Source organism: Diuraphis noxia, unplaced genomic scaffold, assembly GCF_037042655.1.
Source record: "Diuraphis noxia isolate RWA-SAM2 unplaced genomic scaffold, SU_Dnox_SAM2 contig0005, whole genome shotgun sequence".
Taxonomy (NCBI): Eukaryota; Metazoa; Arthropoda; class Insecta; order Hemiptera; family Aphididae; genus Diuraphis; species Diuraphis noxia.
In genome coordinates this window covers 13060251-13086946 of record NW_028301715.1, presented here as the reverse complement: position 1 = coordinate 13086946, position 26696 = coordinate 13060251, and the positions used below count along the sequence as shown (strand labels likewise).

The following is a 26696-nucleotide window of genomic DNA, read 5'->3' as shown; positions in this document are numbered from 1 at the left end:
TATAATGTTACTATGACGTGTGTTCGTATATGTAATCTAATTATAATACTATTCTGCAGTATCGGAATATTTTAAATTCATACAATTCTACTATTCTACAGCACTTTTGACAAAATATGTTTGTGAGTGAACTAAACCAGAGGTCCAGAAATTACCTATACAATGGTGTACACGAAGTGATTTTTTTTTAAATTACAAATTAAACATTGAAGAATCTACCCTAAAATCGAAATACTACAGTCTCTTCAAAGTACCACCAAAAATAGATATTCGATCTTGACAGGCGCTACATGAAACGCTTTGTATTCCACCAAAAAAAGTTTTCGCCAAAAAAAGATAATTATTCTGAAACATCTATAAATTATTGAAAATTACCTATTTCTTTGCTTCGTAATGAATCTAAAATTACGAAAATTTCTCATTGTAATTTAATTTCAACAAAATCAACCTTTATATATCTTCATATAAAAATATTTTATATTTTAATTTTTAAACTTTATGATAATTATATAATAGCACGGTCGTACCTATAACCATTTTGTAATTATGAAATATTGCTTACCTTTATTTTTGAAGTGTTTTTATTTCATGATATAAGTTCTTGTAGTCGTAATCTGTAACAGTAGTAATATCAAATATTAAATATTGTATAATAGTTAATATTCATAACATGATATGATGCAATTTTAAACTATTATAATAAATATCATATATTTTGTAAAAGATTATATTTAATCATGAACATTTTTTGAAACTCATATGTCATAATGTTTACATTTCTATTTTCTTTTTACCCTCGTGGTTGACACAATTTTTAAAATATTTATACATATACTATTTTTCGCATTATTAATCATCAACACATATTATTAAATACTAATATAGATCTTTCTGATAAAAATCGAATTGTGTAAAACATTCTAAAGTAAAAAAGGTTCATAATAGTAGATACAACGTTGTGAAAATACTTTTAAAAATATAAACCAATAATCGTTAGATTTGTGATTATCTTGTAATATATTTTTTTAGTTGAAGAAATATTAACGTATTGACGTATTATGTATTACAAAACATGATACTCAATTGTTATTTTTTACTAATTATAATGTTGTAGAAAATAAATTACTTCAATATTTAGTAAAATTATGTAATTTGGGTATTCGAAGTTATTCAAAATGTATGTAGGTAGTCTACCTAAGGTATATCATACTTATAAAATTGTTTGCCAATGGCTATGAAATTATCATTACTTAAACTATATTATACGCACAGTAAATGGTTTCATTCTTAATCTAAAAGTACATGATGTATATATATAGGTCAATGATTTCAAGTTTAAATATATATTTTTTTAGGATTTGGTTATAATTAATAATGATATATCTGAAGGTCATATTAAATCACGGTGTTCGATACACTTGAAACTGCTTAAAATGGAACATAATAAAAAGAGGGTGTTTGTAAAAAATAATTATAGATATTTCTGTACCCTATGTTATAATATACAAGGTGATCCTTTTAAGGTATATACAATCATAATATTTTAAAGTCTTAATTTGTTAAAATATTTGTCATAGCATAAAAACATTGGAAAAATAAATTAAATATCTTAACAATTTTAATCAATATAATTTTATAATTTTTTGCTTTTGTGAATGATAACATGATAAATTTTTATATATAGTGAATATATAATAGTGTTCAGAATTTTTTTCATAAATATAAATCAAATGTTAAACAAGTAAATTCGTTAAAGTATTTAAAGTTTAGGTGAATGAAGTAAAGTGATATAGAAGTACTTCGCTATACATATGGTTACTATAGTTTATTAGTAAACTTAATTACTTAAGTATTTAAAGATTTGATGAAAAGATTTACTCATCAAAACTTTAAATAGTTTTAAGTTATAACGCAAATTAAAGTTTAATCTTTATATATTAAAGAAAAATATTTCGTTTCAGAGTATAAATTGAAAAAAAAAAATACTAAAATTAGATTACGATGATCAATTATGAAGAATGTTGTGAAAAATGATAGAAAAAATTTATTAATTTCAAATACTTAAAATTAATATAAATATGAATGATAATATATATAGAGTTTTTCCAGTGTCTACGATTGATGTAATTTGAATTAGGTACATAGAAAAACAAAAATCATTTGATCACAAAATTGTTGTTTTGAGATGACCTACACTTAAATTTATCGTTTTATACTTTAATAATGAATATTAATTCTAATTTATTAAAACAGTTATTCTACATCACTTAATTATGTTGGAAAAAATAATATGTTGAACTTTTTTTCTTCAAGTATCTACCTACGTATGAAATGCATTTTTATTCATTGAACGTTTCTCTCACGTATTCATAATGTAATATGTTTCCAATGATGGTTCATGCGTGAAATAATATAAAAATCGGTTCATGAAACTTGGGTGGTAAAATATAAAATGATATGTCATATGTATTCAAATTCATATAAACCGTACTATAATATTACAGTTACATAGGTACATACATTTTAGAATATGAATACAGAAATAATATTATATTATACAGTAAGAAAATTATTATTAATTAAAATAGTTAAAAAAAAATATAAAAATAATCATATAATTTATATGAGAACCGCGGTAGGTAACGAAAAAGAGCTAACAGTATCCGTACCAATTATGTAATTGTTACAAGCGTAGGGACAGTATAACCGCGTTTTTAGCGTTTGCATATTATTATTATGTTATTCATATAATTACGATATTAAAACAAGATCGCCCATTTGTGCAACATGTAGTAATCGCATACATAATAAAGAGTATTACAATTTCGTTGCTCAGGCGCATGAAATAATAAATTTAGAGAAAGTTAAATGCATTTTAGTTTTGTGTCCGTAAAAACCGCACACAACGCAAAAGCCCACTTGGCCGAGTAAAATTTAATTCTCTGTACCTATCTACCTACCAAGTTTATAATATGCTATTATTATTAATATTATTACACGTTCGTTATTATGGATTTCTAGAACGCTGGACAAATGCTGTACACATTTCGAAACATTATTAGTCTTGACTCTATAAAATCTATTTATCTCCATTATTTGAATCTCGCGTTTTTGAAATATTAATTTAACTTATCGAAACTTTAACGTCAACATTGTGTAATGTTATAACATTATAATATTGTGTTCGCTAGATAAACGCATGACCGAACAATGTCTTAACGTCAGTGAACGTGTATGTACTACAAGACACTCTCGTATATACAATAAAAATGACTGCACGCGGCGAATGAGATCCGAATCGCTATAGAAACGTTATAAGACGATATTGGTGCAACGATTCTTAAAACAATAACATTCATACGTGCTATAATGTGTTAATTAAAATTATAGTTGTATAGTATTATTTACATAACTACATGTCACACGTCGACAGCGTAAAACCATTACAATATATATTCAATAACTATTCAACAATGTACACATAATATCCCGTTACCTACAACTGCTATGATATAATATTTGCAATAAATATGGATCACAAGACAAGAATCTGATAGTCGAATATTATACTGTTATTCTTTTATTTTTTGCTTTACGTTGTTTGGTCAAAACTTCCTTTAAACATATAAATACCGTCGTATAAACGTATGCAAATAAACCCAACCGATCCACCTTATGATACCACACACACACACACACAGATTAATTACCATATTTTATTTTTTTGACAGATTAAATTTCAAACAACGTTTTATTTATATATTTCACTACCGGGATCTTTTCAAATAGGATTATTTTGAAAATATCATTTTTTTCATAATCGATTTTAAAAAACAGACTTTTGAAAATATTTTAGGATATTATTGCAATTTTAGTATCTACATTTTTTATCGTACATTGTTATATAAAACTCGTGGATCTCTATTTTGATTCGTAATTAATTAAAATTGTTTTGGAGTTAATACTGAGACTCAAAATAAAATCCTATATAATAAAATAGTATAATATATGCGGGATTTGGATAGAGTCATTCGGAAACGTTAAAGGTGTAGGTATATGGGTAACTATGTTATAACTGATGTAATAGATGGATATGAACATGTTGAATACATAGAAATGCCCCGAGTGAATGCAAGCTGTCATCTCCGGAATCTAATCATGTTATTTGGCCCAGGAAATGAGTTTAAAAAAGGACGATGGCACAAGAGGAGTTTTGGACTAAATATGCTGAAAAAAAAAATGCAATTTCACGTTAGTTCTCCCTCGGTGTATTGTTGACTTCGGAATGAATCGCGTACCTACTGATGGATTTAGTCCCATTATTTACATTGTTAAAAATGGTATGGGTAAAATATATGGCATATTATATATATATATGACACTCAAATAATAATATGACACGGAATTTATTATTTTCCGCACAAGCTGTTTTCAAAATACATACTTATTTTTGTTTTAATAACCAACACAATTTTAAGATAATTATTTTTTTTCGCATCATAAGTAATGCGTAGTCGATTTCGTAGTTTTACTGACGGACTTGTTCTCTAAGACCAAACAATAAAATATAATTATAATGTATGTAGTCTTTAAGGATAATATATATATATATATATATATACCTACTGTTGTCTATTTGAACATGACAATGAATAAAGTTAATCAACATAATATGTGAAAATAATCACAGATTATTACTCAGAATATTATACTCTGCATTTTTAAATTGTAATATTCGACAGTCACATAATTCGTTTAAAAAATATATATATATCGTAAATAAATAAAATACAAAGAAGGTAGAATAGTATTCTCACATTTATGTTTTTTTTTTTTTAAATTAATTCCCTTTAAAATTAAATTTAACAACACAAAATTATTTTAGCCAAACATAAAAGACTAAAGAGTCGTTACATGTTTGTAAAAGGGAAAAAACACAATGTGCTGTTTTCCTTAAGAAACGATAAGCTGACTAATTCCAAAAAAAAAAAAAAAAACGAAACAAAATCAAAATGTCTATCTCATCTGTGTTATCAATTTATTATCTTTTGGGGTCCATTGCGATTATCGTAAATTTGTTAATGTTGACATTTTGTTTTAAGAATATAGAGGTAGCCTAGAATAACATTCATTGAATAATAAATGAGTTTCGGTCAATCTGTTGCCGAACTACGTGTCGCATATACCGTGACAAGTCGCCGTGATATGGGTAAAAGTTGACACACTGTCGCGCATGATACCCGAGAAGGCTGTTTAAGTGACCCGGTGGTGGCACTTCTAATTACAAGCTATTTCTGTTGGAATTCAGCTGTGAAAACTAGTAATTATGTTATTAAATCTCGCGGTCGCTGTAAATTGGATATGCAGGCACCTACAACAATCTAAATACCTCGTGACTTCTCTTAGTGTAAAATAATGTCGTTTTTGTGCGCGAGCGGAAGTTCTAGCTTTATATTAAAACAATGAAATACAATGACGTATAGAAACGATGAATGAACAGCTACACAAAAGTAACAAAAAAAAATGATAATTTATTTTAATATGTATAATATTATTGCTATAGTTACGGCCAATTATCTAAATAATGTTAACACACTATAATATAATATAAAATGTTATATTTTGTCAATAACAATTAGTATCATTCTATAAATCATTTATACCACCCCAACCCCGTATTCGTGTTAAGTTCGTACATTTCAACTTTTAACCAAATTCTGTATACACGCTAGAAAATATTGAATTTTGAGTCTCTGTAATCATTTAGAGATTGTGTTTCAATCATAAACAAAATTTACAAATAATAAATTATTTATCAGAATTGTACAGTGAAATTATATAATACATTTTCGATTTATTCGTCATACAGTTTTTATAGTTCGAAACTTTAAAAACTTTATCAAAACTTTAAAAAGTATGTTGTGAAAATAAAATATTATTCTGGAACCCAATAACTTCCACGCAGTGTTGTTCGACGCGACGATGTCGGTACAATATTTAAATTTATTTTATATTAATCGGCATTGTGTTAACTTTTATAATCTCGTGGAAACTAACGTTGTTCCTTTTACTATCGAATAAATATATTATATTGAAATTAATATTTCAAATCTAGATTTTTTTTTTAATTGTGGTATAATGTCTAGTTTCATTTACCAATACTAAGTAAACACTTTTTTTTAATGAATCCTAATTACTTGAAACGCATTTTAATTATTAATTGATGCACATTTAAAATGTTAAAAAAATTTTCACATTTTAAAGTAATTGTTAGATATATTTACTAATTAATTTTTCCAAATCATTATAATATTGTATCTATTAATACATGACATAGTGTTATAAGTAAATTATCGTGTATTATTATTATTATGGACAATTAGTAGGTAATTACTAACAAAATAAGGACTATTTTCAAATTCTCAATATTAAAATGAATTTATGCGAATATAATAGGTATAGGTCTCATGTGAATATGATATTGTATAATACGTATAAAAATATTTTTCAAAATGTTGGTCAAAAATTTTCACGAATAGCGGAATTTTTATAATACAATAATAACCTAACAACTGTGCATGAGCCAAATAGTGTGAATATTTGACGGTCTGGAAAAAAAAAACGTGATATATAAAAATATAATAATTTATCCTTCTCGACGAACCTCGCAGGCAACACAACACACACGATTACACACCCAATATTTGTTATTGTCGAGCCGCTGCTAAACGCGTACCACATAATATTAGGTACATCTCAAAATATCTCTGAAAGCGTTTCGGCGTAATATTTGCGCTTTATTCATAAAAGGATGTAGTATATTAGGTATTGTATATTAGTCTTATACATAAATATATCACGTCTATGGTCGCGGTTTGAATGCATCATTTCGCCTATCAGATGTCGGCTTTATGTTTTTCCCGCCGCCGCAATTTCCGGTCGTCCCGGTGGCACTGTGCAGACTGCCATGATAATTATTATACCAATAATGATAATAATTATAATTTACCAATAATGATAATAATAACTATTATTAATAGGTACTATTAATATTCGGTGTAGTAATAAAACTGCAACCAGCTCAGGCCCTTAAGGGTTTCTTCCGGTTCGTCGATCGTACGTAATGTCATGTCATTATCGTCGTCTCCGATCGGAACCATCCCGTCACATACCGTCTGCACATTATGTGATTTATTATATTATAATACATCGTACATGCGTAATTTAATTGTGCATCTGATTATCATACAATAGTAATATTAATACGTCGACACGCCTGCAAAAAGTGCATTATTATATTCTTATCGTCTGATCGATAGCACCACGATTTGAAATGTGTAGGTTAGCAGTGTTAGCACTTATGCCGGGTTGCATATCGATATAACAGACAAAGACAGTCATACACATTTCATGTATCTGCAATTATTATTGAAATGAGCTACGTCTTTAGAGACCACTTTAGACATGATTTAGTGGCTAGCGATTGGTCTATTCGATTTTATAGCGAACCACATTTAAAAATGAGCAGTTGATTTTTTTTTTTTATGTAACTTGGCATAAAATATGTATTTACTTTCTCAGCTCCTATGATATTATATCATACTTTAAACAATTACCACTAAAACACTTTTATCGTTCGTCAGTCGTCCGCCATCATATTTTATATCATGATGATATATTATTATTTTATTATGATAAAACCTCGTTAGGTACATTTTTATGACGACCGGCGTGACAGACGTCTCTGGGACTAAGGTCACGGGCGCGTGTCGAATATTACATTATAATTTTTACTAGAGACTTGGGTAGAGATGGTATATATGTTTGGCTTAATTATAGTACACGAATTCGCTTTTTGTGGGTACACACCGGTTGCAGTGAATATTCGCATTTGCTCGGAATTCGATTTGCAAATCGTAGTTCTAAATAATATACGTCTGCTATAGGTATATCTATAGACTTCGTCGGCTGTATGGGATTATAATGCGTTTCGTAATAATAAAAATATTTTTAATATTTAATCGCCATTGGAAAATAAAATTGTCTTCATCGATATGGGCACCACCACGACCGCGAGTTTAGTAAACAGCTTAGTAGGTACCTACCTAACCTACCTATGTTTTATTTATGAAATCGTTCAATAGAAAACACAGTAGGTTTATCATAATAATAATATGTAATATGTAATAATATATTCATTCATACAGAATCGTATTTTAATTTCGTCTACGTTAATATTCGCTCCGAACCCCCACAACGCATATTTACAATTATGTAAAACCATTTCAATCACACTAGAAAAACAATTATTTATTTCAACAATACATAATCGTTAGTTTATTGACCTCAAAATAAATATATAATTTAACTTAATTTATGTGCATTTATTGAAATTATAAGCACGACCTACTTATAATCGAAAATCGTACTTAACCGTACGCACAAAATATAAATATTTATACAAATTCATATATTGAGAGGCGTATATCGCAGTTAGTACCATCTTCTAAAAATTAAATTTTCCCCTTAATTAAATTAGCTTTTAACGTCACCACAATACTTAAATTTAATTTGATGGAAGTGTCGTATTACTACTCAACAGTATATCAATCAAATTATTTTGAATTTATTGCATTACAACAAATATAATATTGTTTATAATATTATGTATCTTAATCATGTGTATATTTTATAATTGATAAATGTTAGTCTTAAATAACTATACACACTTTAGCCCTTTATATTTAAAATTCATAAGTATCAAATAATATTTTTTATACATTTATTGTATTTCTTATCGACTATCCTGTTGTATGGCCACCTCATCATTCGAAAATAAATTGTTATACTTAAACTATATCAATAATATATTATATAATGCCATTGATTGATAGAAACATAACAATATTATGAAACTAAATTTCTCAACATCTTTAAATTTACAATCACTGCGAGGAACCTACAAATGTACTCATATATACTCGCACGAGTATGAGTGTGCGTGTGTGTGTGTGAAGAGTGTTTTATAATAGGTAGGTTTATGACTCATGAGTTGAAGTCTAATATTATAATATTATTGCCAAATTATAGTATTATCTATTATTTATATTTTTAATATTTAATAATATTCTAAGTTAAATTATTCAGCGAATTAATATTATTTAAAAAATATTTTTAACATGAGTAACAATTAAAAGTGAATCTTATTAAATTGTATTACCCGATGTTTTATATTAATTGTAGTATTCTCTTTCAGGTAGGTATTTAAATTCAACTCAATATTAACACACGAACAAAACGGATTTTATTATGGAATACTATAATATATTTGTATTTCTTATAAAAATGCATAATTTATTTAAATTACTTTACTTATTCAATAAAAATTGAAATATCTCCTCGATAAAATAAAAATAAGTGTTTAATGTTTGATAAGGTTGTTATATTTGAGATAGATTTACATTGTTCTGTATTTATTTTACAGATAATTTATTTGATAAATGATCAGATATACAATATGTATTTATCTACATAGCACCTTAGTCACAATATTTAACTCGCACTGAAATAGTTATATAACTAGTGTTGAATTTATATTATGTATTACGTGTTAAAAAATAAAATAAATATGGAGCAAGGTCAAAACCTGACAATTGTTTTAAGAAATTGTATCCTTGAAATGTGCACACAACTACAATTTAATTGTCAGCAATAAACTACCATCGATCTTAAATATTTAATAAAATACGATCATCGTGGTATTCAGGAACTCGATTCATGATAGAGACACTATAAGTAGTACAACTACTTACTTGTACTACGTACTAAAATTTAAAAAGTACATTGGTTAAAATCATACTACCTTTTCAAGTTTGAAAGTTGAATGTCCCCGCCATAAATCGCGTTTATGTCGTAATGTTTGGTTGAATATTTGTAATTAAGAAATATTAATTCCATTCGAACTATACAGGGTGTCCCACAAAGATCTGACATTCTGACAAATGAAATAACTTTTGTTCTAATCAATATTTTTTAAAAATTTCTTTTAAATATAATCCATAGACACTTGCGCTACATTTTTAGAATACATTTTTTATTTTTTAATACTGAAAATAAAAAACTTCAAAATTGATAAATTTTTTTCGAAATATTCAATATAGCCAATTTATAAATTTGATTTTCAGAAAAATGTATATGGTAAAAACACTTATTTAAGTCAAAAGGCTGATTTTTTACAATTTTTTAAATATCAATATTTTCGTTAGGTAAATTATAGTAATTTATAGTTTATACATCACATATTATTAAAATAAATACAATAAAAAAAATAATTAGATTTTAACATGCACTTATTTAAAAATGTTCTTATAAAATATTTTTAAAAAACTTTATTATTGTTTGAAATTACAAGGTTTCTAACATAAACTATATCGTAATTTACTTAACAAAAATATTGATATTTAAAAAAATTGTAAAAAATCAGCCATTTGATTTAAATAAGTGTTTTTACCATATACATTTTTCTAAAAATCAGATTTACAAATTGGCTATATTGAATATTTCGAAAAAAATTTTTATTAATTTTTAAGTTTTTTATTTTCAGTATTAAAAAATAAAAAATGTATTCTAAAAATGTAGCGCAAGTGTCTATGAATTATAAAAGAATATTAAAAGATATTTTTAAAAATATTGATAAGAACAAAAGTTATTTGATTTGTCAGAATGTAAGATCTCTGTGAGACACCCTGTATGTTCCGTTCTAGATATTATGACAAATGAATCCCGCAATACTAAAAAAAAAAACTTTAACCAGGCTGAATAAAAATAAATGTCATAATATTGTGTTCATCTTTGAGTCAATAATAAAGACTTATAAGGAATTTTATATTAATTAAAGAAATATTGGATTTTTTTTATGACAGTGAGTTAGAATGTAGAGTAGGTAGTATGTACTTATTCCAGTTGATGTAATTATTTATTTTTAAATGTTTAAATGATAATTGTACATTATAAGATAATAATAATTGTATGTAATAAATAATAGTATACTACGTTTGATAAGTCAATAAACAACTTCATTTGGCAGTTATTACTGTATTATCTGTTTACAAACAATAAGATTATAACTATGTAGTATGATTAATTTACAACATTTCAAAGTGTCATAAATACTTAAAAATTGTGCTATAATCGCTGATTATTGCGATCCATTACACCTACATAGATTATTAAACCGGATAATTATAAAAATGTAAAAAAAAATTTAATTGAAAATATGAGGCTGACATCGATGTGGTGGTGTATATAGAATATAGATCTGATATCCTTCGACGGGCCAATAATAGTGCAAAACAATTCAAACTAGGTCAGATACTGAGTCTCGTCCGTTGCTGATGCCTCAAGCTTGTGTTATAGATACCTACGCCGTAAACTACACTATTAGGTTACCTGTATTCAATTGAAAACATAAATATATGCGATAAACATACATAATAAACAACATTAAGTATAACATTTATGCGATAGTGGCAAACACTTTTCCACAAACATTACGTAGGTATGTGGTATGTCCATGCAATTATACGGCGTCTAAATAAACAGATACCTACCTCCATAATAAAACGGGGCGAAAGTGGTTGTGCCCGTCGATTTCTTTTGACAAATTATACGACCAATTTAGTTTTGATTAACAATTTTCATTACTATTACGTCTTGTTATTATAATTGATATTAATACCGTTTTATTACTGTTTTATTACTGGCGGGGATGAACCGTTTGGCCAATTATTAGCCCCGGGCGACAGTTACGCAGATTGACTGCACACCACGGCTTTGATCGATATACGATATTCTCCGAAAATTATGTTGTTTATCCTATACGGACGTAATTATAGATTACGTACCCATCCTAAGGGTGTCCGAAGTAGGGCCGACGACTATATTTTTATAGTATATAAATTTCGGATCGATCGTCAATAGTATTATTATAATCTGTCAGTTCGATCAGCGATCATCATACAATTATTATAATATTATCGTATATCAAACAAACTTATCCACACAATGGCAGCCAAAGTAAGTGTTGAATTAAATTATATTTTATATAGGTATACGGTTTATTCGTAGACTTGTGCAGTTTGGTGAAGTTATTATATTTTAACGGTTTTTTTTTACGAAATAAATATTTAAAAATGGCGTTTGATACGCTATGAAATTTTTAGTGCTCATGTACATAATTGCACGACTTCTTTACAATGCGCAATAACACGAAACAAATTATTGTTTAATTAGGTAACTTCTGACAAAATGAACAAACAACTCCAATTTATTGTCTTACTAGACGGGATAGGTACCTAACCTATTTAGCACATCAATAGTTATAAATGTATTTCGTGACTTGTTTTAATTTAATTTTTTTTCGGGAACATCTACACAATTTATTTAGGTACCTACACGATTTTATAGGAGACATTTACTCAACATGATATTATTTTAAATACATCTTTAATGGCAGAATTGTTAGTTAGTAAAATAATATTATACTAACGTCCAACACACTATTTTTATGCTATGTAACTAATGTTTTTTATTCAATTTTTTTTTTAATCATCACTTTTAACTATATTTTTTAAACAAATTTTGAAAAATTAAAATCAAAATAATCAGTGTGGAGATTATTTCAATAAAACATACATAATTTTTCTTATATTAAATTATATGTAAAATATAAAAATTATATTTTGAGGTTTTGAAAGTTTTATCATGTTATATCTGCAATTAAACTCGAGATTTTCACGGCATACAGAAAATGATTAAACTAACAGTACATAAATAACAAAAGTTGCCATACGTTTAAATTATTGAATACAAAATTTCAATTAAGATAATCTTTAATTTTAACTTTAATTTTGAAAATTGGATTTTCATGAATTTATAAAAAATACACAAACTTAGGTGCATAATATAATATCTGATGTATCTACTTGGATAAATCGTATCATTAAAATTTTAAAACTGTGCGTTGACAAATTTCTTTTTGAATCACAAGCATACCAATATTAATTATTGAAAAATACTAATTATAATTATGTAGATACAATTTGATTAAAATATTTTTTTATAAATAAGATATTCTATTCAATAAAATCCATTTACTCGTATGTTTAATCTGAATAATAATTTGAACAGTTTTTTGTAGGAATCGGTATACTTATTATTATAAACACAATACAATTAATATGAACTCATATATTATATTATAACGGTGCCAAGATCAAACGATCAATGCTTTAAATCGATTTTTTTTATCAATTTTCATTAAAATATAATATTCTTATAAAGTTAAAATAAACATGTTAAGGGCACGCCTTACTTTTTTTTTTTGAACAATGAAATATATTTTAATGTTTACATAATATTATTATGTTTTACGCAGGTATTTAATATACGTGACCGAATGATAAACCCTTCAGTTAGAGGACAATATTTGTCACAAACAAAAAAAAACTGTAACAAGGCCAAAACGATAATTATTATTGATTTCAGGTTTAAATTTTACTTTCACAATAACCGTACATATTATACTATAAGAGTTTTATTTATAATATTTAAATTTATACATATAAAAAAAAAATACTTCATAGTCACAATTTTTAGAAACCATATTTTCTCTGTTAATAAAATGCGATCGTGTGCACAAAACATGAGTAGCAATATTTTTAAATGACACACCGCTAAGACATTTTTCCCACCGTCCCTATACTCATAAATTGATGACGCTAGGTAATAACTAATATAAATAATTTCATCCAGCTTTAGTAGGGACGCGTAAATAAATTTATCGCTCATATAAAATAATTGCAACAGATTAAAAACTAGTAGTATTAACCAACCGGTTGGTATATAACGGTTAGATTAGTGTGTATATTTATATACGGATACGTCAATGATTTTACTCGAACTTAAACAATATTCTGTATCTATACTTAATTCGTCTAGGTAGAAAACGTGGTGGATAAATAATTTAATGTAATAAAAAACGCGTATCATGAATGACTAATGATGATAATAATAATGATTTGATTTCGGCTCAAATAATCCAAAAACATTGGCTCAAATATTATACGCGTTATTATATTATATTTCATTTAAATACTTAAAAAAAAAAGAACTGCACTTAAGTCTCCTCAATCATTCCTAATTATTATTATTATTTTGTTAATTTACCAGTGATATTATTTTGCTAGTTACTGTACAGTGTTGTATAATAATGTACAGAGTAAGTGAAGTCAAAGCAGGTAGGTAGGTAATGGGTATAATAGTATCCTATATACATATCGTATTGACAGTCGGCTTTTTTCTTTTCATTCCATGCCGACTGTAACACATAGAAGTCGACTCCGAACCGGTTTTCATGTACCACTGATATACATCTGTCATAGAGTGTTGGTGTGCGCTTTCGTTTTTATCAAATACGTTTTGCCTTAATAAGGTGGCTAATATTATGTTCCATTGATAATATATATCTATTGATACAATGTAGTATTGTAAATACCCAGGAACTTGAAAACTATTAAATTTTTTAACGTATTGCTAACATTTTAAAGTTTTAAATTTTCGTTGCGTTTGATAACAATAACCAGTCTTAGTTTTAACCTAAATTTAATATTGGCATTTTTTTTTTTTTTTAACAGAAGGGAGAATACAATTAAATGAAATAGTTATGAATGATATATTTATATTTTATACACTTAATGTTGTCTCATCTCCTGTTTAAATCAATTTTTTTTATTTGAAGTTTTTTTAGAAATTATCTTTAATTGAATCAATACTCAGTCATGTGTTTTGTAGTTTAATATCGAAAACGGCAAAACCACTAATTTATATTTTTTTCATTGACACAACACGTTATTAAATCATTTTCGTTGCATAACTTCAATGTAGTGATTAATATTATATCTAGAAATGCAATATTATATAACTATGGTTTATAAAAATATATAGATAATGTATAGGTTTGACATAAAATGTCATTAAATAAAACATATAATATATTATGTATGATATTTGTGGTTATTGTTAGATTTGAACCATATTAACGTTTTAAATTTTGTATTTTGTTAATATTCTATTTTCTACTTGAATGTTTTTTAAAATAATATATTGGCTTTATATTATCATAAATTTGCCTATATTGTTTGAAAAAAAAAACAGGCCTTAAAAATTAAAATTGTTTAGGGGATAATACTAGTATTATAGTAGATTATGAATTATAATTATAAATCATAATACAAAAGCATTAGATTTATTAGATTTTTAATTTTTACAGGCCTTAATCTTAGCCTGTTTGGCCATTCAAGCCAACATCATTGCTGGATTAGATTGCTCACCTTCATATTCGTCTGGATATGAACAGAAAGAACATTCTTCTCCATCGTATGGTCCCAAGCCTCAATCTTATTCTGCTCCACCATCATACTCTTCTCCTTCTTCATACTCAGCTTCGTCATATGGCCCCAAGCCTCAATCTTATACTGCTCCACAATCATACTCTTCTCCTTCTTCATACTCAGCTCCATCGTATTCCGCACCTTCTTACTCTGCTCCTTCATATTCTTCTCCAGCTTATGGCAAGCCACAAGCTTACTCTTCTCCTTCTTCATACTCAGCTCCGTCATATGGCCCCAAGCCTCAATCCTATTCTGCTCCACAATCATACTCTTCTCCTTCTTCATACTCAGCTCCATCGTATTCCGTACCTTCTTACTCTGCTCCTTCATATTCTTCTCCAGCTTATGGCAAGCCACAAGCTTACTCTTCTCCTTCGTCGTACTCAGCCCCGTCATACTCAGCACCATCAAACTCTGCTCCATCATACTCCGCACCATCGTACTCTGCTTCTACATATTCTTCAGCACCTCAAGCTTATAGCAAGCCCCAATCATATTCCGCTCCTTCTTATAATGCCCAATCTTACTCAGCTCCTTCTTACTCTACTCCAGCTTACGGTAAACAACAATCTTACTCAGCTCCTTCTTACTCTGCTCCAGCCTATGGTAAGCAACAATCTTATTCTGCTCCGTCTGCATCCTATGAACAATCCAAATACCCAGTATCACAATACTCAGCTCCCTCATACGAAGCCAAGCCACAGTCATACTCAGCTCCCAATCCGTCATACAATACCAAACCATATCAATCCGAATCGACCTACCCATCTTACCCAAGTCAAAAAGCTCACGCTGAAGAATCTTACGCACCCAAACCGTACAAATTTGAATACAGCGTGAATGACGAACATACATATGACATCAAAAGCCAAAAGGAAGAAAGTGACGGATACCACGTAAAAGGATACTACACTTTATTGGAGGCTGATGGTTCCCGTAGAACTGTCGAGTATACCGCAGATGAAAATGGATTTAACGCGGACGTTAAAAAAGAAGAAGCTCAAGGTTACAACAAAGCAGCTCCAGCGTACAACAAGGACTCTCAAACTTATAAATCTGCACCAGCTGCCTACAGCGCACCCTCATACAATAAACAAGAATCCTCATACGGTGCACAACCTTCTTATAACGCACCTGCTTACAACAAACAAGAATCTTCATACGGTGCCCCAGCCAAACAATCTCAGGAATACGAAGCTCCGTCGTACTAATTATTTCACTACTTATCAACCACGATATAAAGTGAAATAATGTTACAACTCAATTTCAAACACCACATCATAAATGTTGCATCTTAACTGTTATGCTCCTTTAAATATTTAAACAAAAGTACAAAAGATTATAATTTGTATTTGTTTTTTAATAATTATGTGATTATTAATCAATCATAATTTTTGTATTTTATTAAATATATGTTATTTCTCAAATTAGCTTTTATTGTATTTTTTAAAAATTTAAAAACATTCGTTTTTGTTTAAACGCTTCCTTCTATCAAACGTGATTATGATGTGATTTATGAATTTCGGTGTCAATTGGAATCACATTAATGAGAAAAGTTGATCCTGATATCATTATTATTTATTTATACTCACATTTTATCGCATAAATTATTAATTGCGTAATTATTAAGAATCGTGTACTTTCAGAGGGAATAAAAACAATTCTATAGAAATTGTATAGATATTTGAACGTTTGTTCGTAAATAATTTTTTTTTTTTTAAACAGTGTGCTCTTGACATAATATTAAAACAGTTCATGTTGTATGAGATACTATCGAAAATTCTTACAAAGGAAAATTTGCTGACTGTATGTACCGAAACCAAGAAAAAAAAATGAAATAATGAACAGAAATGGATTTTTTTTTACTACTCATCTGGTCGCCCCCGCAAATCTCTTGAGCTATGGCTTTGTTATTCAAATGACAGCAAAAACTGGGTTTGAATTTCTATATAATATACATATATAATAATGCGATATTTTGCACCACCATTTCCCTTTTAGTATAGCGTCTACGATACTTATTGTGTAATTTACACAAAATAGTTTGATTCAAAATACAATCTTGGTTTATACAATTATATACTAAGAGCCAATAAAAAAAAAATGTACATTATTATTAATTATGTTTATGATGTAGAGCCATAACTTAGTTGGTTAGCAATGAGTAGCATGACTAAGCTTATTTTTTTTAGCTTTTAGCTTTTAGGTTTTCAATAATTTTAGTTTCGAGCTTTAATAGCTTCATTATAAAAATAAAACAATATAACACAACAAAGTTCAAAATTTCAAATCAGTCACAATAATGGTCGAAATCTTCTTAAACTGGGTTTACGACTAAACTGTCCGATGTTATTCTTATGTATGTACCTACTTAAGCTTATAGGTAAATTACATTGAAATTAATTATTTTCTAAATTAGATACAATTATTAATAATTTATTACAATTATTTTGTCAAGACTTATGTTATGTGATCGAAGTTAAAATATTAATTTAATTGATCGGTTTGAATCGTCTATAAGAAAAAAACATGGTAAAGGGTAAAACAAAAATTAAAAATAAGTAATTTAAAACAAAAATTCATCCTTAGTTTGCTCAAAGTCGTGATTATTAATAATGAATCGAAATTAAAAATACGAAATTTAAAATAATTAAATTGAAATTCATTTTATTATTTTTCTTCTTATGAGTGGGTACGTTACAAACAAGACATAAATAAAAATTAATTTAAACCCCAACGTTCAGAAATATCGTAAACTATAACTTTAAAAAACTATTACAAGCTGCAATTACTAAGTTTTTATGGCACTAAAATTATTGCATAATTTTTCTTAACAGTATCCATGTTATCTTTGTATAACAAAATAATATAATAGATAAGTATACTAGGTAGGCACGTAACATTTCTAAACATACTTTGGAGTTCATCATCAGAATTACTCACGTAGTAACATATTATGCTAAATCTTAAACGTTTACCGTTTGACGATGTTGTATTATAAGATACAAACAACTAGTGCATGAAAAATTTGTTTAGCAACACTGAATAGTGAATATCAATACAGTTTATCACTATAAATGTATGTTCTAAAATTATATATCAGTTATTACTGTATATTATTATAATATACAACTACAACTATTATTTTATATTAAATCAAAGTATCGTACAAACTGATAATTGAATTACAATTTAAAATATAATGCGCTCATGAAATAAACTTCTCAGAACGTCCTGACTAAAGTGTAGGTACCTACTAGGTAGTAGGTATAATATTATATTATTATGTTAATTATATGTTTAGTATTTAATACCTACTAGTCATTTGTAAACTGGATATTTAACATACCAATTGCACAGCAATATTTGTGTAACTTATTAGTTCATCAAGTGAAATTTTTGATAAAGTGTGATCTCAAATCAATGTATTATAAATTATAAAAATCTAAACAAATTATTACACAATAATATTTAACACAATTAAGCTATTAGGGAGGTAAGTCATCCCTAGTTTTGTAGTTTCAAAAGTTCACTAATAATATGATAAACTGTCATACGAAAGTTATAACTGGTAATTTTATAGATTTCATCGACTTTAATAACTGTAAAAATATTTTATTAACAAAGTGAAATTTGTATTATGAGCAAGAGAATAATATTAAGGTTTGCTTTTTTTTCTGAAAAATAATTTAGAGTGTAGTAAAACCGCTTCAAAATGTTCATATAGTTTCTCTAATATTAAAAAATGAACACATACTATGATACTTCAAACAATGTAGTTTTCCAAATTTATTATTATTTCTTTCTACTCTTCTGAAAAATGAAGCTTTTGGTGAGGTTTTTGTCAAATTGCAAAAAAGAAGAACCCGAAAAACACTTTCACCGAGACAAAAGTGCTTCAAAATCTTTGTGTAGTATATCATGATTTATCATTGCTTTCAAAATAACACCAGATCTGATATCTGTTGAGGTAAATTAAATTATGATGAGAGACTCGATTTATACGATTTGTAAATTTAATTATATATTTCTATGTGGGCATGCTTTTATATATTATTATAGATAATTTAAAAAAAATAATATCGAAATAAAAATATTGAGTACCACAATAAACAATAATTATCTGTTTTAATTTCAATAATGATTGTGATGAATATGTTGTATACACAGAATAGGAATAAGTATATTTATAAAAACTAACTACCAGCTATCTATGTAATTTATAAGTATAATATACGTAATACGAATTGTGAATTTAAATCTCGAATTAAAGGATACAAATATTAGCTTATTACATAATGAATAGCATATAGCAGTTTTAATTGAATAAAATGTCAAGTGTATTCAAGGATAAGCTCCAGGGTTTCTTTCTCTAGAACTTTAATTGGATACTGTGTGGTGAGATCCAAACTAACGTAGTTATACGTCGACTTTTAGATATATTTTTAATATAATATGCCCATGTTGTATGATATTATACTACCAGTCAATAAAATATTTTACCCGTATTAAAATTACTTTAATATATTATACTGTTTAAACTAGTTGAGAAAAAAATTACAGATAATTTGAATAAATTATTTTAATTTATCTAGTTACAAACAATAATTAGGTATTTGAAATGTTATACTTTAAAATCGTTGTTTATAGAATGTTGGTGGAGTGTTGTTTTCAATAATTTCTAGAAAGTTTTTTATATCATTTTTTTTTTTTTTTTAAATACATAAATCATATCGGTAGACACCTACTAGTTTATAAATTTGGTATATAACTCAATAGATTCTGTTTTAGTGATTAAATTTAGTGAAAAAATTGTTTGTTTCTAGAAGTGAACGGGTCACATCCCACAGTAGTGGCTGCCTTTGTTCTCTACTATTGAAATGATAAATCATCGCATACGAATAATGATTTTAAACAGAGTAATATTCATCCAAAAAAATTAAGATTTATCGTTATAACTATATGCATGCTTGTATTTTTTAATATCTATATTTTATGTATTTTTCAATTTTTTCGTGAACCACAGGAAAATTAAAAAAAACTAAGTACGTCAACATAGTCCATAGCCTGGTACTAAGATTAAATACTAATTACTAGTATATGATCTAAGGACTGGTAAAACGTAGTACATACGAAACTGATACAGTGATACCCATACTATAACTTATACACCATTATAAGCACTGTTAAATGCCTAATCTACAGTAAAGTTACGAGACATAATATTTATTACCGCGGAAAGCTGCATCGTATAATGTTTCGCGCACGCTCCGCTAAAGCATAAGGTGTAACAATAATAATATTATATTTATTAATGTCCGTTAAGGTCAATAATGTGAACCATAATGACTCTATAGTTGTAATTATTATAAGCTTAATTTAAGGATAAGTGATATCACACAATAAATCTTTCTACACACTATAGTCATTTATTATTTTTACTGAAAATTAAATATTGCTTACGGCATGTTGAATTATAATTGTATCTATTACTATGTAATATTTAAGTGTACACGTCAAAGCTTAGATACGTCATCACAATTAAAGTTGAAATCATCAAGGTTATTACAGATCCAAAACATATTACATTTAGATTTATCCAAACTATAATATATCTATTAGTGAAATTGCTCATAAAAGTTGGTCTTGAGCATGGTGAAAAAAAGTGAGAACTAACTTACTAATGGTTGAATAATAAACCTATACCTCAAAGAAGTCCGGGGCAGTGAACACTGCAACTTTAAATTTAAAAAATAACAGATGCATTATTAAATTTAAACCTGGAGATGTGCGATTATTAAATTATCTAAACACAGGTTTGTATATATTTTTATCATAGAATAATAGTTATTATTATCATTTGTAAATACTCAATTATCTTCTAAAAGAATTGAAAATCTCAAGTTAAAGATGCGATCATTAATTTATATTGTTTCTTATGCTTTTTTTTTTTTAATTAACATTTTAACTCGTTTCAAATACTTTCATCTAATTGCCAATTAAAAATTGAGGAAGAACCTTAATGCACTTGCAAAATATAACATGTCTTGCTTATTTTTTAATTTTGAGTAGAGCAATAAATAAATCATTGGTTTTACGATTGCTGCAACGTGGTAGGTTTCAATTTTTATGAAACAGTTTGTGCTTATATAGGCAGGCTTTTATCTATTGTAGATTTCTCGATAGTTTTCAAAAGCAAAACATATAACATCGAGATCGTTCGTGCTGTATTTTTTACACGCCGAACACTTTTGTGTACAAAGCATGGCCGTCTGGCATCGTCAGAATCGTATAAAATTGAATGAGTCACTCTTATTCTTGGATAATATACAACAATGAAGATTTTTTTTTTTTTAAATTTAATTTGATCGTTTTGAAATAAGAATGAATAGAAAATTATCCGACGTCGAGTTCGGTATCAAAATATCATAATACATAATATTACCTATATACGCCTGCGTAGTGTACGAGTGCTCGCGAAGTTGTCGTGAAATTGACTTGTACAAAAAATGCCCACGGCTCGTTGTCGAGGTACGAAATGAACAAATCTGGTAACTCGAGGCGGTCCGCGGCTGCAGGTGATTACGGAAAATGTGAGTACCAATAGGTATATACCTGATATAATATCATTATGTTATACTATACCGTTGTACTCGACTTGTCGTCATCGTCGGTGCCCCAAAGCTCTCCGACTGTGTGGTTCCCATAACCCGAACGGTCTTGACCCGATTGCCGCGACAATAACCGTCGCGCTGACATTTGTTTCGTCAAAAGCCGCGTGGCGCATACAATAATATCTACACGTTTTCGTCGCAGAATAACAATAATAATAATTACCACGTTACCTACGATATTATATTGGGTAGATTTTTTTTTTCGCACGCTCACTGTCATGCGCAACACGTCATCGGCTTTGCTATTATTACTATTATGTTATAACATAATATAATATAATATGCTACTTATAATATTATATAGGTATACCTAATAACCTATACTACTCTTAGCTATATAACACGTCGTATTATGGGTATAATGTTATCGCTGTTATGTATTATTTACAATCGTTATTAAAGCCCGGACTTCGTATCGTTCCCTCTGGCTGGCAGCCCCCGAGGGCTGTGGCTGCGGTCTGCGGCCCGCGTGTCGCCACTGGCAGTGGCGGTGGCGGTGGCGGCGGCGGCGGCGGCGTTGCACATAATATTATTATGTGTACCTACCCATAATATGACGTGTGGAGTATATCGCGCACGGTACAGAGATAGGTACCCCCACGCCGCGCCCGATCCGAAACGTGAGGTGCCCAACTTTAAACCTATATAAACCGAAATCTGCGTGGCCGACGTAATATTGTCCCATCTGACGAAGTGCTGTGAACTGGTCCGGACACAGAAACCAAACAAACCATGGCGTTCACTGTGAGTATAATATACGAGTAATGTCATATAGCGATAATATATCATTATCACAATACAACGACAATATTATTATTTATTAGTGCCTATTATATAAACTTTCTGATTTCGGTGTATAATAGTACGGATCTATATTATATTATTTTAGGTATTAGGCGTAATGGTTAGTTGCCCGGTAATTATTACGAATAAAAAATATATTGCGGAAAAACAAATTGTTCATAATAATAATAATTCGACCGGTTTAAAGACGACTTCGGCGCTGTAGGTACATTGACGTTACGACTTAGAATTCGATCAAACTCACATCACCACATAACGTAATGCTCTCGTTCTTATAACATGCACGCCGTCAGCTGCAGATATCCAAATGCGTTCTATCTAAAAAAAAACTTATCGTGTCAACATAATATTACAGCTATGTATAGGAACAAAGTCTTGTGCGATTTTTAAATGCAAGTTTAAGTGAAATTTAAAACAAAACATAGAAGGAAACATTATAATATTTTTATCACTAAATGATTACAATTAATGATAACGGTTTCTGTTTTAATGTTGTTTATGTAATTGCGTACTTGTGTTGTACCTTATTCTTTTTTTATACCTATCTTAAAATTATTTACGCGTATAGTTCGATTTATTTCACAGTTTCTATTGATTATTGTATTATTCAAAAGCAAAATGTACACTCATAATACAACCATAACGTGTTGAATTTGAGTTTGTATCTGTACTTTATAGACAGAAAAATCAATTATAAAAACTAAGTAACAAGATAGAAATATCCAATTAGTTTATTTTTTAAGTAAAAGGTTATTTTTATGAAAATTATTTCATTTCGAGAAAATATTATGCCACACACTTAAATTATAACGAACATAAATATAAAATGTATGTTCGTTGTAATAATAAAAACCTGTGTAGTTGAAGCCTTTTCATCTAATAAAAAATAATTGCAAAATCAAGTTACTTTTTACATAATAATCAAAATACCTAGTAATATGTAATTTATTTTGCATAAAAATAAAGAATATTTATTTCCTTGCTTTTAAATTTTATTCAGCATAAATTATTCAGTCGTGATAATACTCACACGTGTTTGAATTAATTATTTTCATTTACTTTATATAATTATGAGTGCTAGATGGGAACCATAGACCTAGTCACTATGTGTCATAACTCTATCATAACTCATAAAGTATTTAAATAACCTATTTATGTTTGAATAAGTAAATTTATTTCAAAAAAAATCTCTATAGAAAACAAACAATATAATGAATAAGATATTATAAATGTTTAACCACATAATTATTTTTCTTAGGTTATGAGTAAATTAAATTACCCAAGATTATTTAATTTAAGGCTTCTGCTGTTATGCTGTCATGTAATTAGTGTTTTAATAGGAAACGGTAATAACGAAATTTTTGAAAAACGAAGTGGTACTAACAAGTATTCCAATAAAATATTATACCTATAATTGGTGCTAATATATAAGGGCGGGTTTAGCTGTTATTTATTAGGCTATTACCATATTCTGAAAGACTTGTAATAGGTACTAACTAGTTATGGAAATATTATACAAATCAGACGAAATTGAGCCAAGAACTAAGAACATTTTCAAAAAAAAATAAAATAAATATATAATTCATGTTCAATATCTTAAAAGTGGACACTGCATTATGCAAGCAGTCGTACGCAGAGAAATAATTGAAGTGACACAAATACTCAACATTACGCGATCTCATAGTGTGTTTGCGTTGGGTTTCCAATAAAGGAATTTTCGCTCTCGATCTAGTAATGATCAAACCAAATAGATACAGAAAAATTCCAATATTGTAGACGCTATAACATCATTTTAATAACACTTTGTGGAATGAAAAATAATATTTTATGGATTTGTATCTACCGTGATTTATTTTCCAATGAAACAGTGTACCTAACAACGTGTTTACCCCTCGTTCGCTAAGTTTGTCTAAGGTTGCCTAAAACAAGAGGTGTTCACAATACTGTTTTAATGTATTTTAAATTAATGTTCAATAGTTATATTTATTAAACGTACATAAGATTAGACCATGACGACAAAGATGGTAATTCATTATTGGTGTTTATACCTGACTACAATGTGCGCGTAGTGCGTATACAATTTAATATGCATGACAGATCCGACCTCAATGATTATTTTTTACGTCTTTTGTCAACACAGTTACTTTTTCTACCGATAATAGTAAACAAAACGAAATATTTTTTAATGTGTATTTTTAAGGACTTGATCGAAATTATATTTTAAACGCCCGCCGTAGTATTTATTTATTACTATTATTTTTTTTAATCATTATTTAAATATAATTTATTTGAACTTAACACCGATGTACAAAGATATATAGTTATGTGTATAAAATGAAATATTCTGAAATTGCAGAATAGACTAGTAAAAGAAATTAAACCTTATAAATTTAAATTACTCATTGTTTTATGATTTATGTGTTTTAGATTTTTGCAGTTTCAGCATGTTTATTATTGTCGGTCGCCAACGTCACTCCTATCTCCGTACCATCGTACCCATCGCCGTCGAGTCCGTCTTCTCCATCATACTCGCCAGCTCCGACATACTCGCCAACTCCGTCGTACAGCTCAGCTCCGGCCTACAAACCAGCTCCATCGTACAGTCCAGCTCCGTCGTACAGCCCAGCCCCAGCCTACAAGCCAGCCCCGGCATACAAGCCAGCCCCAGCGTACAAACCAGCACCGTCTTACTCTGCTCCGTCTTACTCGGCGCACTCTTACTCAGCGCCCTCTTACTCCGCACCTTCTTACTCCGCACCGTCTTACTCCGCACCGTCTTACTCCGCACCGTCTTACTCAGCACCTTCTTACTCAGCACCGTCTTACTCCGCACCAGCACCGTACAAATCGCAAGAACCCGAGTACCCGGCTAAGCCATACAGCTTTGACTACTCTGTCAACGACTACCAAACTGGCGATGTCAAAAGTCAGGCCGAGTACAGTGACGGCAAGAACGTGAAAGGTTACTACAGCCTTATCGAGGCAGACGGAACCAAAAGGATTGTCGAATACACCGCTGACGAATACGGTTTCAACGCTGTCGTCAAGAAGGAAGGCACTCCATCGTACGGCTCCGCCGCTCCAGCTTACAAGGCCCCCGCTTACCCAGCAGCCCCGGCTTACTCAGCGGCGCCAGCTTACCCAGCGGCGCCAGCTTACCCAGCGGCCCCAGCTTACCCGAGCCCTGCCTACTAACGAGTCCCTCACCATGACTGTTCCCCTATAACTGTGTTAGGCGTCGCCTAAAACAAATGGCAAACATCGAAAAGTAATGATAATATTAATGACATTTACGACTGTGTAATATAGAATGAACATTGAACATCGTGACGTGCTATCGTTGCTACGCCGTTTTGTACTGCACGTAGATACAACTGTTTTACGAACTAGTAACAAAAAAATTATTATTATTATTATTATTATCATTTATTTGTTGTATAAGTCTTCCTAATTTTATTTTTTATGGTTTACAAACTATTTATTTGTTACTTCTGTTTTTTTTCCTACTCCAATAAATATTATAGAAAAATAAACCGTTTAGCATTTTTTTTTTCTCCACTGCGATCTAATATTGCAATGTGAGTTTTCTTTTAATACACACGTCGTCATGCAGAGTTATTGACGATTTGCATCGGCCGGTCGGAGAAACATACCACGTGCAACGGCCACCCGTCGTGATACACATACGCGTATAATAAAATAATGGTAATAATTACATTATATAGAGGTGTACCCATCAGCGTAGGCGGTCGGGAAAGAAAACCGAAAC

At 28.9% G+C, this 26696-nt stretch overlaps 3 protein-coding genes across 5 annotated transcripts in view; 2 read left to right on the top strand and 1 right to left on the bottom strand.

The window, feature by feature from the left end:
• The window catches only part of LOC107163545 (A-type potassium channel modulatory protein KCNIP1-like), a 414281-nt gene that overhangs the window by 281689 nt on the left and 105896 nt on the right, over positions 1-26696 (bottom strand). For all 3 annotated transcript variants that reach the window (XM_089229333.1, XM_089229331.1, XM_089229332.1), the window contains exon 3: positions 563-614. The gene's annotated coding sequence lies outside the window, so the exon portion shown is untranslated. The remainder of the gene's footprint in view (positions 1-562; positions 615-26696) is intronic.
• Positions 11916-16879, top strand: LOC107163549 (uncharacterized). Its single transcript, XM_089229330.1, has 2 exons — positions 11916-12075; positions 15329-16879. Exons 1-2 carry the CDS (start codon positions 12064-12066, stop codon positions 16658-16660), a joined length of 1344 nt encoding a protein of 447 aa, XP_089085456.1. The 5' UTR covers positions 11916-12063; the 3' UTR covers positions 16661-16879.
• LOC149054926 (uncharacterized) lies at positions 22712-26460 on the top strand. The gene is made up of 2 exons (XM_089229336.1): positions 22712-22867; positions 25355-26460. Exons 1-2 carry the CDS (start codon positions 22856-22858, stop codon positions 26120-26122), a joined length of 780 nt encoding a protein of 259 aa, XP_089085462.1. The 5' UTR covers positions 22712-22855; the 3' UTR covers positions 26123-26460.